Below are 14,144 nucleotides of genomic sequence, written 5' to 3'. Positions count from 1 at the left end.
TTTCTATAAAATTTTCATGAATTTCTAGTTAGTTCAGCATTACTTGTGTACGATATTGGCGTAAGCGGAACCGTACACATTCAGTTGGTTGTGAAAGGGGGCTATTTTTAGATGAGCATGCTAGTGGGAGTTTGCGCCATGGGGAAGTGCAACATTAATGGCAACTGGATGGCTAATCCCACGTTCAAGACGTGGTTAGCACCGGATCCAGGCAACAGCTGGAAATTATAGCTTAAATTTAATTTAAAAAAAAAAAAAAGCTTAAATTTGGTCAAAGTGGCCTTAAATAAGGTCTTAAAAAGTCTTAAATTTGGCTCCCTTAAACCTGCAGATACCCTGGTTGTGGGCTCCATCCTGGCTCCTGCCAGTAACTGCTGCTGTTGTGTCCTTGGGCAAGACACTTAACCCACCTTGCCTGCAGCTGGTGGTCGCAGGGACCGGTGGCGCCAGTGCTCAGCAGCCTCGCCTCCATCAGTGCGCCCCAGGGCAGCCGTGGCTACATCGTAGCTCATCAACAGTTTATGAATGTGTGTTGTAAAGCGCCTTGGGGGGTTGTAAAACCTTAAGAAGGCAGCACTATACAAATACAGGCTACTTTACCATTTTACAGCATGTCTGCCACAAAAATCCAGAAAAAGAACATTTTTCTCCAAAATAAATCTCGGACATTTTTACCACTTAAATATTTTTAATGACTTAGGGGAAAAAATCCCTTTAATCCCCCACAAAACTGAATGTCAGATTACAACAGTGATATTTAGTCATTGTACAATTACTGAGAAGGCAACAACTGATTCAGTCATTCATACATGTGAACAGTTAAAAAAACAAGAAAACGTCCAGTTGTTTTATTGTAACTATGGTTGTATCCGTGGGAAAAATAACACAAAAAGCTGTTTTAAATATTCACAAGTAAAACAGTAATTACAACCAAAGGTATTTAAGGCGTAGTCAGTTCATCTGTACAGTCGTACATAATTAAGTAATAGCCCTTTAGGGAGAAGAAATGAGAGCAGAACGAGTCGGGCGTTGATGCTTCATCGGTCAGCGGTACTCGAGAGGTCAGAGTCGGTCTGTTGTCTGATCTGGGACAAAAATAAGTAACGGGAGGTAAAAAGCTCTCGAATCTGGAGTGATGTTCGTGGAACAACTAAAACGAGGACCCGTCATCTTCAGCATCAACGTGTGACCTTTAACCTCCACAGAGCCCATCGACAACCTGCCAGTTCACGCCGGAAACCTCACTGGAATTTTTCTTTTTGAGGTTTAAAAGTTTTTAAAATACAGATTTTAAAGCCCTGTTTAGTCAAATTAAACCATTTGGTAAACAAAAATTCTCAATGTTTTTTTTTTAGCTTGGTAAAATTTTAAGACTTTTGGTGATTTTTGTGTTAATAAATTTCTATTAAATTAATTTGACAATTTATTTCAATTTAAAGCAGATAAACATGGTTTTGAAATTTGCCAAAAATTGTATGAAATACATAACTAAACAATAACTTTTGGTATTTAAAAAGCACAAAATGTCCCTTTCACTTCTGAAAACATGAACCAATGTTTCATTTAAAACCTGTTGGGAGTCTAAAGCTAGGATTTCTAAAAGTAAAACTTTTTTCCACTTAAAAGTTAATTCAACAGAAACGTTTTTTTTCTTTTGGTTTAGTTTGAATCGCTCCTTTTACCGGGTGAGGCAGTTTTTAATCCGAAGTTGTTACTTCATCAAGGCTCTGGGTCGAAGGTCTTTCCTCCTCCTCGTCTGCTTTCAGGAGCGGGGTGAAATCTGCATTATCCCCCGCCTCCTCCCGCCGGGCAAGCCGTCAGTCGCGGTGGGGATTGGCTTGAGGCGTGATGCTGAAGACTTGGATGCGCAGGTGGGAGGCGATCTGAAGGCACACACCTGTGCAGTAGCGTGTCAGATCCAGAAGTGAGAAAACCTGGAAAACATGTTTTACTTATTAATTTTCTGTATCTTAGACACCAGCTGAGCTGATCTGAAATGAGAAAATGAAAGAGAAACTGAAAACTTCTGCAGCAGTGAATGCTGCTTTAGATCAACACTAGCTGGCTCCTCTGAGCATGTTTTATCAGGACACCGTGTGATTCATAAAAGTAAAATTGAACAATCAGAATTTCTAGACTAAAGACAAAATTAACTACAAAAGGCCTTCTGAGAGTCCTCGTCACATCAGAAGTCTGGAAATTATTATTTAAAGGTGTTGAACACTTGTTTAATCAGTACATTTGCTGTTTACTCTGGTAGGAATGAATGCAACGCAGGCCGTACTCGGGGTAAAACCCAGAAGCGCCTAGATCAGCCCGGAGAAGTCTGCTGGAGCAGAGAGTGGCAGAACACGGAAGGATTTGGACATCTCACCTCAGATTGGATAACAGCAACACGATTACCACTGACTCGGTTTGCTTTGCAACTCTGATGTTTCATCTCCACAAATAACACAAGCCTGGAGGAGTTCTGCGTGTGGTGGGCCTGCTAATGCTAACAGTTAGCTTTTACTAGCCGAGGCATCCTCCGCTGTTTCCTGGATGCTAAAACAACGGCTTTCCCCGTCGTGAGCCAAGATGTGTGAGTCAGAGCGACAGCCTGTTGTAGATCTGTCAGGATTTTCTAATCCTAGAGTTTCACCGTCTATTTTCTATCAGAAGCTAAGGAGGTAGGTGTAGGAGACTATTTCATGTTCAGCCTGCATGAAAACTCAGTGGCCCATTATAATCAGAAATAATCATTAAAAATGGTTTTATAGTGAATCTGCTGGACAACTAGTGCACTACAGCACCTTTACATTAAGCCAGTTACCCCGTTGTCTTATTACCATGTTTACATTTATACTTTTACCTTTTTTGCACCTTAAACTGGCTCTGTGTGTGTGTGTGTGTGTGTGTGTGTGTGTGTGTGTGTGTGTGAGTGAGTGAGTGAGTGAGTGAGACAGACGTCTGTTTTAGCCTTAATTTATTTTACTACTGTAACGTCCAAAAGGGTCAATTTTCACCTATATATTGACCAACATAATAACCTTTCACCTACAGCATAAATCCACTTTGTTTGGCCTTTCAGAACCAGAAGGTTCTGTTCAGCGCGTGTTGACATACATGAAGACAAAACATTCAAACAAACATTCTCTCCCAAGGTCCTACACACTCTGCATGAATGCCAGACGTCAGCATTCTTCACTCTGAACAAGTGATTACGGTATTATCACTTATTAAATTAATTAATTAATTAGGTTATTTATTTATTTTATGTATTCTTTCTTTATACATGCTATTTTTAAACAGTTTTTTACCATAGATTTATGATCAACGTTGTTATAATATCTATGTAATTTTTTATATTACAATTCTCATTTTAGCTCTTATGATTTTATATTTTAACCTTAATTTAACCTTTTTCCAGTGTTTCCTCTGTGGGAGCCCTCTGCCCTGGGGGCGGTGGTCGGCTATGGCGGCCTGGGTGCTTTACAGGTGTGTCTGGGTGGAGGTGGGGGTCTCCACCCTCCCCGCCCTGGGCGCCCTGTGTCAGTGCCTCGGCTTCTGCTGTGGATCTGCTGCTGTTGAGGCGGATGGCTCCCCTGATGGTGTTTCCTTATCCTTATCTTAGCTGGTCTGGCTCATCTGATCTGATCTATGGATTCCTGATATCAGAGATTCACTCCACTGGCAGTGACCAGCATCGACCCCCCGATCGAATGAGAACCTCCACACCAAGGGTGCATAGACGACAGATTGCATCTGACGCTGCTTTTAATAAACAACTCCCTAGTTTATAACAAACAACAAATTCTTTTACACCCAGAGTTCACATTTTCTCTCAGATACAAAGAACGCTTGCTACAACATCTTAGCCTGGCAAGCCAGACTAAATAAATGTATTATTTAGTCTGGCAACGCTCCATTGACGGCTCTCGGTTGTGGGGCGGGTTCTACCGTTGTCTTTCAAACGATCTCCGCATTCTACTGGCCAATGAATGTGACATACTCTTGTTTCACTCTGTTGCATCATCCCACCCACCAGGCATATAGAGTGCCCTGATTGGCCCACAAAGCGGATAAAGCTCTGTGATTTGTTCACTAAGCAGATAGAGCACTATGATTGGCCCACCATTATGGACCAATCACAGCTCTTTATGTGTTTGAAGCCCCTCTAGAGAGCTGTGATTGGCCAGCCAGAGTCCTGGTAGGAGCTGTGGAGGTTCCAATGGAGCGTGCCTAGAACAAACTTTGCAAAGCAAGAATTTGGTCTAGCTCACTAGGCTAACAACATCTAGCTTCCATCACAACACCTCACATCCACCACATCACATCTTGTCATGTATAAATTATTAGTTTAGGAAAAAGAATTTAATTCATTTTATAAACTATATACTGACTGTCTGAATTAATACGAAGTGTGTTTATGGTCCCTAAAGAAGTAAAGAACCCTCGAATCTTCTGATTAAGCATTCAAAGATCAATCCGATTGATATTTCATATTTATATGGAAAATCACATCTTATTGGTCATAATATGGAATAATTGCTACATATTATGGCGAGCTAAACCAGTCCTCATTACGTGAGATCTCTTTAGTGAGCGCAAAGTCAATTTTGCCAAACACCTGTGCAATGGTAATAAAATGATCTTGAATCACACCATTAATAGTTAACTGACTGCAGAAAAAGTGTAATATTCTCCTTTCTAAAAACTCAAATCTAGTTTATAATGATATCTTTACGGCACCAGTCCTCCAAAAGAGGTCTAGAAAACCAGTGTGTAGATAGGCAGCGTAGAGTAACCCAACCCCCTAAAAACCCAATCTAGTATTTATTTTAACCAATTTCTGGATACTGACCATGGCGATCCAAAGGACGATGTGTTCATCAATGAAGCTGTTAAAGTACTGGTTGAGGAAGAGGAGGCCAGGCCCGATAAAAGCTGTATCTGGAAGGTATAGCTCACTCCTGGTCATGTGCGCGATCTTTAGACAAAAAAAAAAAAAAAAGGGAAGTCGATTGGGAAGTTTGAACAGTTAAATGTGGAACAGGTCCATCAGGTTTTCCCGGCTAAGCCTTGTCTCCAGAACACAGGAACATGCAGAAAAACATCTCCAAAATCACAGGTCGTACGTACCACCAGCTTATTGGAGATCTTGGAGGCCACCATGCCAAAGGTGAGCAGGTAGAGACACGGGTGGTGCTCAAATAAATGGCTGGACGATTTCTTGAAAATGATGAAAGCCAACGTGATGAAGAGGCCGATGTGCAAACCAGGACTCAGCACGCTGGTGTCCTGAACAAACAGGTTTCTTAGAACGTGTAACGTTCCACGTTTTGGTGTTTAAGTAGTGACCATTTCAACTCCACTTACAGCCACAGTAGAGCCATTCTTGCCAACACCTCCGTTCAAAATCACATAGAAGTAGTTGTAGCAGGAGTACAGGGCACCCCCGATGATGCCAAAGATGGGGAAGACATTCAGCTTCAACCCAATCACTGGTAACTATGGAAACACAGAAGGCTCAAATTAAATACGCCACAAAGAGCTTCCAAACAAAGACACAGGTTCTTATATAGGAGCTGCAGCATGCCGAGCGTGATGGGAGCGCAAAGCAAAGTAAACAAAACAAACAAAAAGATGCAGGTGACATCATCAGCTTTTTGAGCCAGATCATGTCCAGTAGATGACCTGTTGCCATGGCGTCGACTACCCATATTTACCTTCTCATTTCTCTCATGTGATGTAAAGTCAAGCCTCCAAAGGCAGCACAGAGTGAAAGTAAGACACAGATTCTATTTAAAGACAACTACAACTAGAAACTGTTCGTTTTTCTTCACTCAGGTGAAATGAAAATGTCCCTGTGACTACAGTGTCGTCGCGCGTGAGACGGTGAAACGAGTCGTTTGTGGTTACCGTAGTGTCCCAAAGGCTCACGCCTCCAAAGGCCGACATCAGATACATGATCATGATGGCAAACTGCACCTCGGTGACGTCGACGCTGTGCAAAGATTAAAGGGGGATGCTGGCTTTGATTCGGGCATTCAATAAAATGACTGCTGGTGAGAAATGATGTTTAGAATAAGTGAATGTGTGACTTACAGCCCAAAGCGAAGAGTCCCCGATACATAGGTCTGCCAGTGGGCACAGAAGAACATGAACATCCCGACGAAGCCACAGAACCACATCCAGTTTGGGTATTTTCCTATTCCACACGAAACACATGTTCCCACAGCAACAACAGCTGACAAACAAAAAGACAAGAAAGGGCATAAAAGTCAGGAAAGTTGTTTTTAACCATTTGAACAGGAGTCTCGTGTACAAACGGTGTGTACACAAAACCTGGTGTTTGTGCTTTTCTGTGGAGAAACAGGTGCATAAATGACTAAATGACCAGCGTACCCACAAATCTACCATTACCAGTTTGATGGCAACATGGCATAAAAGTGATTTAAGGACTGTCTCACTTGTTTAATCAATACATTTGCAGTGGTCTCTAGCAGGAATTAATGTCTTTAAGTCACATGGGGGAGCTCAGATGTGCCTGCTTCAGGAAGCACAAGTCAGCCAGAGGAGAAAGTAGCTTCAGACGGTGGGATTCGGAGTCTTATTTACTGATATTTGGATATCTCACCTCGGATTGGATAACAGAAACGAGACTCTACCACTGAATCTGTTTACTTTGCAACACTGATGCTTTATCCCCACAAGTATCACAATCCTGAAGGAGTACTGCCATATGGTGGAGTTGCTAATGCTAATGGTTAGCTTTTCTTAGCCGAGACATTCTTTGCCGGTTACTGGATGCTAAACTAACAACAGCCTTCCCCGTCACATGAGTCCATGAATGTTTGTGACGGTGTGACGTAGAGCTGTCAGGCTTTTCAAATTCTAGAATTTCACCGTCTGTTTTCTATCAGAAGCTAATGCAGGAGATCGGTGTAGGAGACTATTTTCATGTTCAGCCTGCATGAAAAACTCAGAGTGACCGATTATAATCGGAAATATTTATTGGAATTTCTTTTTTTGTGAGCCACACCTTTAATGATTAATACATGTGTATCACGCAGCTGCTGAGCACACTGGAGTGTTTCAGAGGGAGCTGGCAGACCAGCGCTGTATTCTGTCAAGCAGCATGGCTGGCAATGAACTAGCTGCAAAAGTGTTTATTAACTCCACACGATGTGCATGAAGTCCGTCTTCATGAGTCAGTAACATGTATAACACCACCAAACACTACACATCACATTTTTTTACGGTAAAACTACGATTTCAGCACATTCTTCCATAGTTTCCACGTATTCACAGTAGTTCTATCAATCCCATGCAGGACTTATTTGCATCTAGTTCACCATTTAAACGGGCCGTGTGAAGATGAGTCTGGTATCCCCTCATTTGAGCTCAGTTCCATGTTGATTAGGATGTAAAAAGGGAATGAATTTAGTTTGGATACATAATGTACGCGCAGTTCAAAACATTTAGATTTGTCTATGTGTACGGGATTTGTACAGGAGGCCTCAGAACACCACAGTTTGGGTGAAGCACCTGTTGAGACGGCATCACAGCCATGATCAAAGAGTTCTCCAAGAGGTGAGCTGCTGTTTGTCCTCCTGGCCTGTTTCCCATCAATAGCATCCAGTGACTGATAGATGAAGAGGCCCAAAGCCGACAGGATGAACACCCACGATGGAGCCTGAGGAAGGGAAAAGGGAAATGTCACAAATCTTTTTAAAAAGTCTCGGGAGAACTTCAATTTCTGTCTCTGTTTGGGCTGACCTTCAAATAATATTACACACGGTCAGGAGAAACTGTTTTATTTCACTATTATTTAAATCTGCATTGAAAACAAAGTGAACTTGCCTTTGGATGTGTGAAAGTCTGATATGGCTAAGCAGTATGTGATGTGAGATTTCATACTATAACTGACTATAATTGATACTGATAGTAACTCATTCCATTACCCTAACACCCTTTATAATGCATTGGTGTGCACGCTAAGGCTAAAGTCTGCCGAGGGAGGTATTCCTGTACTGCTACTCCTACTAGGGTGAAGGTTACTAACCATCTGCACACTGAGCAAAGCCAACACCATGTGGTCACAAGAACAAATTATGTGTGCATCATTATAATCAGTAGACACATAGCGAACAAGAATTTTACGTTTCTCCAAAAAGCTGCAGTGATCCCACACAAACTAAATCCAGCCTCTGGGACAGATTCTGCTTGCGTGGGTTTATTATTACAAGGACAGCTTTGAACAGTATCTGGGATGTGACGGTATCAGCAGACAGCATGGACTTTGATTCATCTGCAGTTTTTTTTTCAGAGACAGACAGGATGAAGCCTGATTAAAAACACTAACTTGATATAAATGTGTGGTACAGTATAATGAATCTACACTAACACATTTAAAAGTCAACTTTGGACTCAGCTTTATGCTGAAAGGCCTTTTTCTTCTTTATTTTAGGTGTAGAGTATGATTTTTATTTACTTCGTGAGCCTCTTCTGTGATTGTGACTTGCCCCAACAATGCTGCATCTCTAAAAGATCGATGGACACGTCAACGCTGAAAACTTTCCAAAATGCGCTAAAACATCATCTGACCACCGCAACAGCTAAGTGGTCTAATGCGAATACTTAATTCCTCATTTTATGAGATTAGTGAGATGTCATACAGGTGATAACTACAATATTCCAATTCCAATTTTATTTATAAAGCGCATTCAACAAGGCATTACAACCAAACAAGGCGCTGTACACTAAAAATGTTAGTTAATTAAACCGACGTTATACAATCATGTCGAAACACAGATACTGGATGATTGTACGATTATGTCCAAATCGGCATAAAATTCTTACCCAGAACAATTGTCATTTTTTCAATTTTCCTTAAATTTACAAACAATAGCATTTTAGCTAGCATCAGTATCCAAGACGTTGTTTGAGTATACGAATGGTTTTCCAACTTAAACTAATGCCGAATTAATAAATTGAGTTTATGTATTCAGATAAAACTATAGTTGTTTGTTTTTGTTATGTGTAGATGATAGAGGTGGCAGCAAAAACATTTCTTGTGAAATTTCTGAACGTAGGTCGCCATTATGTCCATACAAAAAGGGCACATAATTAGCGCTGGTCTCCGTGTGGAAACTTTAGCCAATGTCGCTTTACTTACCTCCTCTGTTGCCGTGGGGCAATAATATACAAGCACCACGGTGGACAGGATATTGACTAAGAGTCCGACAATAGTCAGTGTGTTTGGAGCGATCCATGTTGGTATCTGCTGGACCAGCCAGTTCCAATAAATCTGACACGGAGGCTCAAACAGCGAGCGACCGGAGGCGCTGTATTTATGTTCCTCTAGGCGCTTGAGTTGTGCGGGTGACAGCGGCTCTGGCCACAAGAAATGTGGCATTATTCTTCTATATCGTCACTCCTCTTAAGTTCCGTAATAAACAACCCAATTCTACCTAAGCCCGGTTGATGACTCAAATATGTATTCTCTCGACCGACTCCTAAAAAAAGGCAGCCGCAGATCATTTGGCATTTAAAGCCGCAGACGAGGCCATTTCTACAGCGTAACCAAAAGCTGACGGAAGGTTTACGAGGAGGTGCATCTGTACAGGAAGCGGAAGTAGAACGTGGCTGTCTACTGGGAAGTTTAAAACTGTCTGGGTGAAAGCAAGTTTTAAGATGTGTTTTCTTTATAAAGATTTTTAGCTGTAGTGTGTTTACATTTATCTGAGACCATGGTCTTGATTCGGAAAAGGGTAGAATGCCTTCTCCAGGTCAGGGATGAGGTCCTGCCCCAAGTGGAGGAGTTTAAGTCTCTCGATGATAGGGTAAATGAAAAAGAAAGTTGTCACAGACTCTGCCCAGCAGCAGGAGGCTATATTCATTCTGAAGCAAACTACCGACCTGATTAATGATTAGCTGGCGCCGGTAACTGAGAGGCTGGCGCTGCTTACTGAGAAATAGCACCTTTACCGGCGTTACTACTAGATACGCTAGGGACTAGCAGCCCTCGGCTGGTCATTGACTGGTTCACACACTCCCTCTGCGGTCTGTTAGCATGGATAGGCTAGCGTTAGCCTGGACGGTCTGGTGTTAGCAATGGAGAGGCTAGTTATTTGCGAACCTAGGCTGGCCACTAGATGGATTTCCTACCTCCTCGACGGACCATTAGCATGGATAGGCTGGAGTTAGCATCGGAGAGGCTAGCCATTAGTGTGCCTAGGCATGCCACTAGCTGGATTTCCTACCCCCTTGACGGACCTTAAGCATGGATAGGCTGGCATTAGCATTGGAGAGGCTAGCCATTAGCATATCTCGGAGAGTCACTAGTCAGCTAGTGGCCAGCCTAGGCACGCTAATGGCTAGCCTCTACGATGCTAATGCCAGCCTATCCATGCTTAAGGTCCGTCAAGGGGGTAGGAAGTCCAGCTAGTGGCATGCCTAGCCACGCTAATGGCTAGCCTCTCCGATGCTAACTCCAGCCTATCCATGCTAATGGTCCGTCGAGGAGGTAGGAAATCCATCTAGTGGCCAGCCTAGGCACGCTAATGGCTAGCCTCTCCAATGCTAAAACCAGCCCGTCCAGGCTAACACTAGCCTATCCATGCTAATAGACAGCAGAGGGAGTGTTTGAACCAGTCAATGACCAGCCGAGGGCTGCTAGTCCCTAGCGTATATAGTAATAACGCCGGTAAAGGTGCTATTTCTCAGTAAGCAGCACCAGCCTCTCAGTTACCGGCGCCAGATCATCATTAATCAGATCTGTAGTTTGCTTCGGAATTTTTATAGCCTCTTGCTGCTGGGCAGTAGTCTTAATTGTGGCCCCCGTACCGCGCCATACAGGGAAACTTTCAGAGCAGGGTTAGGGTGAGGGGTGTGTGTGTGTGTGTGTTCCGTTTTGCCTTTGCCCCCAAAATGCCTTGAATCAGCCCTGGGTGTGTGACTAAGTTTTGAAGGTGATCTGAATTGTATCAAATGTATAAATATTACATGTGCATAACTTATTGTTGCAGGTAAAAACTTGTTGTGGAGATAAATCTACCTACATTTAACTTTTCAACACTTTAATTCCATTTGTGGTTCTTTTTTTTAAACACAGAAAAGATTTATTTGTACCTTGCTTGCTGACGTTTTTTTTAATTGAACATCAATCGCATTACACTTTAATAACAAACAATAAAACTCAGTAGGCAACCAACAACTTTCATCAAATACAATTGGAAAAAAGTCTAAGCAGCCGAAATAACCAGATTTATAAATAATAAAGTATAAGGTAAAGTAAAGTAACAGACAGAGGACTTTAGTTCAAAAGATCTTCAGTAAAACTGACAAGTTAAACAGCCTGTATATTATTTACCTTTTGAAGGGGTTTGCAAAAACAAATCAAATCATTTTTGAAAAAAGGCAGGCTTGGCTTCACTTTCATAAAACGGCATTTGTGAATAAAGAATTTCCCAAAAATTATTACATTGTTAACAACAAATTGAATCTATTTATTTTTCCCATATAACACAACTGTATAATTTTATATGTGAATAAGGGGATATTTTAACTCTTTTGGGATAATAGCAAATTGTATAAATCCGACCAAAAGGTATGTACCGAATTGCAATCATAGAAAAGGTGTTTCTGAGTTTCAATATCACTATTACATGTGACACATAAATGATCTTGTATATTAAATCTGATATTCAATAATTCTTTACATGGATATATATTATTAATCGTTTAAAAGTGGACTTTCTTCATTTTGGGGAGAAGAGGATAAGAAAGAAAACCTGTTCTTATGAATTTGATATCTTAATTTGAGAGAATCGGAGAAATAATTTTCCTTCTGACAGGAATAGGGAAAAACTTGTCTGACAAGACTGCTCTTAGGTAAGCGTTATTACATTTAGGGTCTGTAAAACACAAATCAACTATAAAGAATTTAGGAAGCTTAGGTGTACTTGCTCCATGTTGAATACTTTGACTGATCAGCTGACCAAACGCTGGAGAAATGGCCTTTATAACTCTAGAGTATTCCGTTACCGAACAGTCTAGATTATACTTCATTTTGAACTCATTATGCTCCAGAAGCTTGCCATTACTGTCCATCAACTGAACTATGGCCCAAACCCCTTCGTCCATCCAACTTTTATAATACATCGATTTCCGTTTATACAAAACGAATCTGTTATTCCATATAGAGGAGGAATGTGGGCTAAAGTTATGCGAGTAGATCATTTTCCAGCAAGTTAAGACTTGTTTAATATGATTAGAAAGTTTGATGAGTAATTTAAGAAGATCAAAATCACATTTTAACAGAAAGTCTATACCTCCAATCTTCTCAAACAGAAATGAAGGAATTCTGAACCAGATTGAATTTTTCTTAATTAGAACATTTTTAAGCCATTGTAATTTAATTACCCCATTCATTACTTCAAAGTCAATGACATTCAGACCTCCTTCTTCAATAGGTTTAACTAGATCGTTTTTCCTAATCAAATGTTGTTTATTATTCCAAATAAAGTCATATTGTGTTTTATTTCTTTTCTTAACATAGTGGTCAGGGATAGCTACTGAAAAAGCAGGATAGATTAATCTAGAAATACTCTTCGTTTTTGTTAACAGTATTCTACCAAAAATTGATAGATTTCTTTGGACCAAACTATTCAGAATCTTTTGATTTTTATCAATTATCGGTTGGATATTGTTATCAACTCTCTCCTTAAAGTTTTTATTAATTTTCATACCCTAATACTTAATTTCATTCTTAATATTGATATCACAAATATGAGAGTCCTCAGTATCATGAATTGTTAATATTTCACATTTGTTTGTGTTCAACCTTAACCCTGAGGCTAGTGAGAACAGAGACAGCCTTTTCATGGCATTAGGAACTTCCTTGGCACTACTCAACAATAATTCAGTGTCATCTGCTAGCTGAATTATTTTAAGTGAATGTCCTGCCATTGTTAACGGTTTAGATGACTGATCATTTGTAATTAGTAAAGTCAACATTTCTGTTGCTATAATAAAAAGAAGTGGACTAATTGGATCTCCTTGTCTAATTCCTCTATTAACTGGAAATTTGGGCGACGTACCCGAATAAAGAAGAACTGCATTTGATCAATCTTTGTATAGGAATGTAATAATATCAATGAATTGTTTGCCAAATCCAAAGTGATGAAGTGACTTTATAATGAATTGATGTTCGAGACTATCAATGGCTTTAAAAATAATCTAAGAACAGTATAGCACCATCTTCTTCTACTAAATTTTCATAATCTAATAAATCAAGAATCAGACAAATTTTGTTATGAACAATCCTATTTGGGAGAAACCCTGATTGAGTTTCACTAATGAAATCATTTATGCCATTTTTTAGCCTGTTAGCCAATGCGCGAGTGAATAACTTATAGTCCACATTCAGTAACGTAACAGGTCTTAAGTTATCAATAACTGTTATGCCTTTTGGTCAAAAGTCAGTAGTTAGTGCATAATCTGATAAAGTTACGTAAGCAAGGTGATAAATAAGTTCAAAGTTAAGAAATGTGTGATTCATGCTAAAACAGTTAAAATGTGTGGGTTTGAAATTTGCTCAGAGTGAGACATTGTTATTACAAGCGATCTTTGTATTGTACGTGCGGAAATGGGAGCGAGTGAGCGCTCCGATCATTCACCTATCTTTGACGTTTTTTCTCCGCGAACGCTTTAAAAGTGCTTCGGCAGTATTAAAACAGTGAAAAAGTTAATGTACACGCTATAAGTGCCCTACACGCTTGTACCTTGGGAAACGTTCGTCTTTGTAAGTATTAATGTGTTCAGAAATAACTTATATGTGTTTACATGGAGTGAACTGTGATGCTAATGCAATGTACGTGTTAAACTAGGCTAATCTTTAAGTTATTAAGATGTGTATTAGCTAGCAATTTATTTTCACTCTCTGTATGTTTCAGTTACAAGTAAGCAATAGCAAGGAGAAGCCTTGAGAGAGATAAGGCTTCACGTGGTCACGTGTCGTGAGGGCAGCACAATAACATTTGTCTTTGTTGGGTTTAGGTATCAATATTATTATTCCTTATTTCATCATAGTTAAGAGTGAATTATTCCGAATACATTCTTGTAAAACTTCAAATAGTAGCTCTCAAATATCCGTCCAG

At 40.3% G+C, this 14,144-nt stretch overlaps 1 protein-coding gene across 1 annotated transcript; it reads right to left on the bottom strand.

Annotated features, from left to right (window-relative positions):
• Positions 1-1,614: 1,614 nt before the first annotated feature.
• On the bottom strand, positions 1,615-9,571 carry chpt1 (choline phosphotransferase 1). Its single transcript, XM_015960353.3, has 8 exons — positions 9,161-9,571; positions 7,531-7,678; positions 6,088-6,229; positions 5,902-5,986; positions 5,359-5,490; positions 5,122-5,280; positions 4,844-4,969; positions 1,615-1,934 (listed from the first exon to the last, which is right to left on the bottom strand). The coding sequence occupies exons 1-8, from the start codon at positions 9,398-9,400 to the stop codon at positions 1,818-1,820; spliced, it is 1,149 nt and encodes a 382-aa protein (XP_015815839.3). The 5' UTR covers positions 9,401-9,571; the 3' UTR covers positions 1,615-1,817.
• Positions 9,572-14,144: the final 4,573 nt, after the last annotated feature.

Source organism: Nothobranchius furzeri, chromosome 1, assembly GCF_043380555.1.
Source record: "Nothobranchius furzeri strain GRZ-AD chromosome 1, NfurGRZ-RIMD1, whole genome shotgun sequence".
NCBI lineage: Eukaryota > Metazoa > Chordata > Actinopteri > Cyprinodontiformes > Nothobranchiidae > Nothobranchius > Nothobranchius furzeri.
Note: the sequence above shows the minus strand (reverse complement) of the source record. Positions and strands in the feature narration are given on the sequence as shown.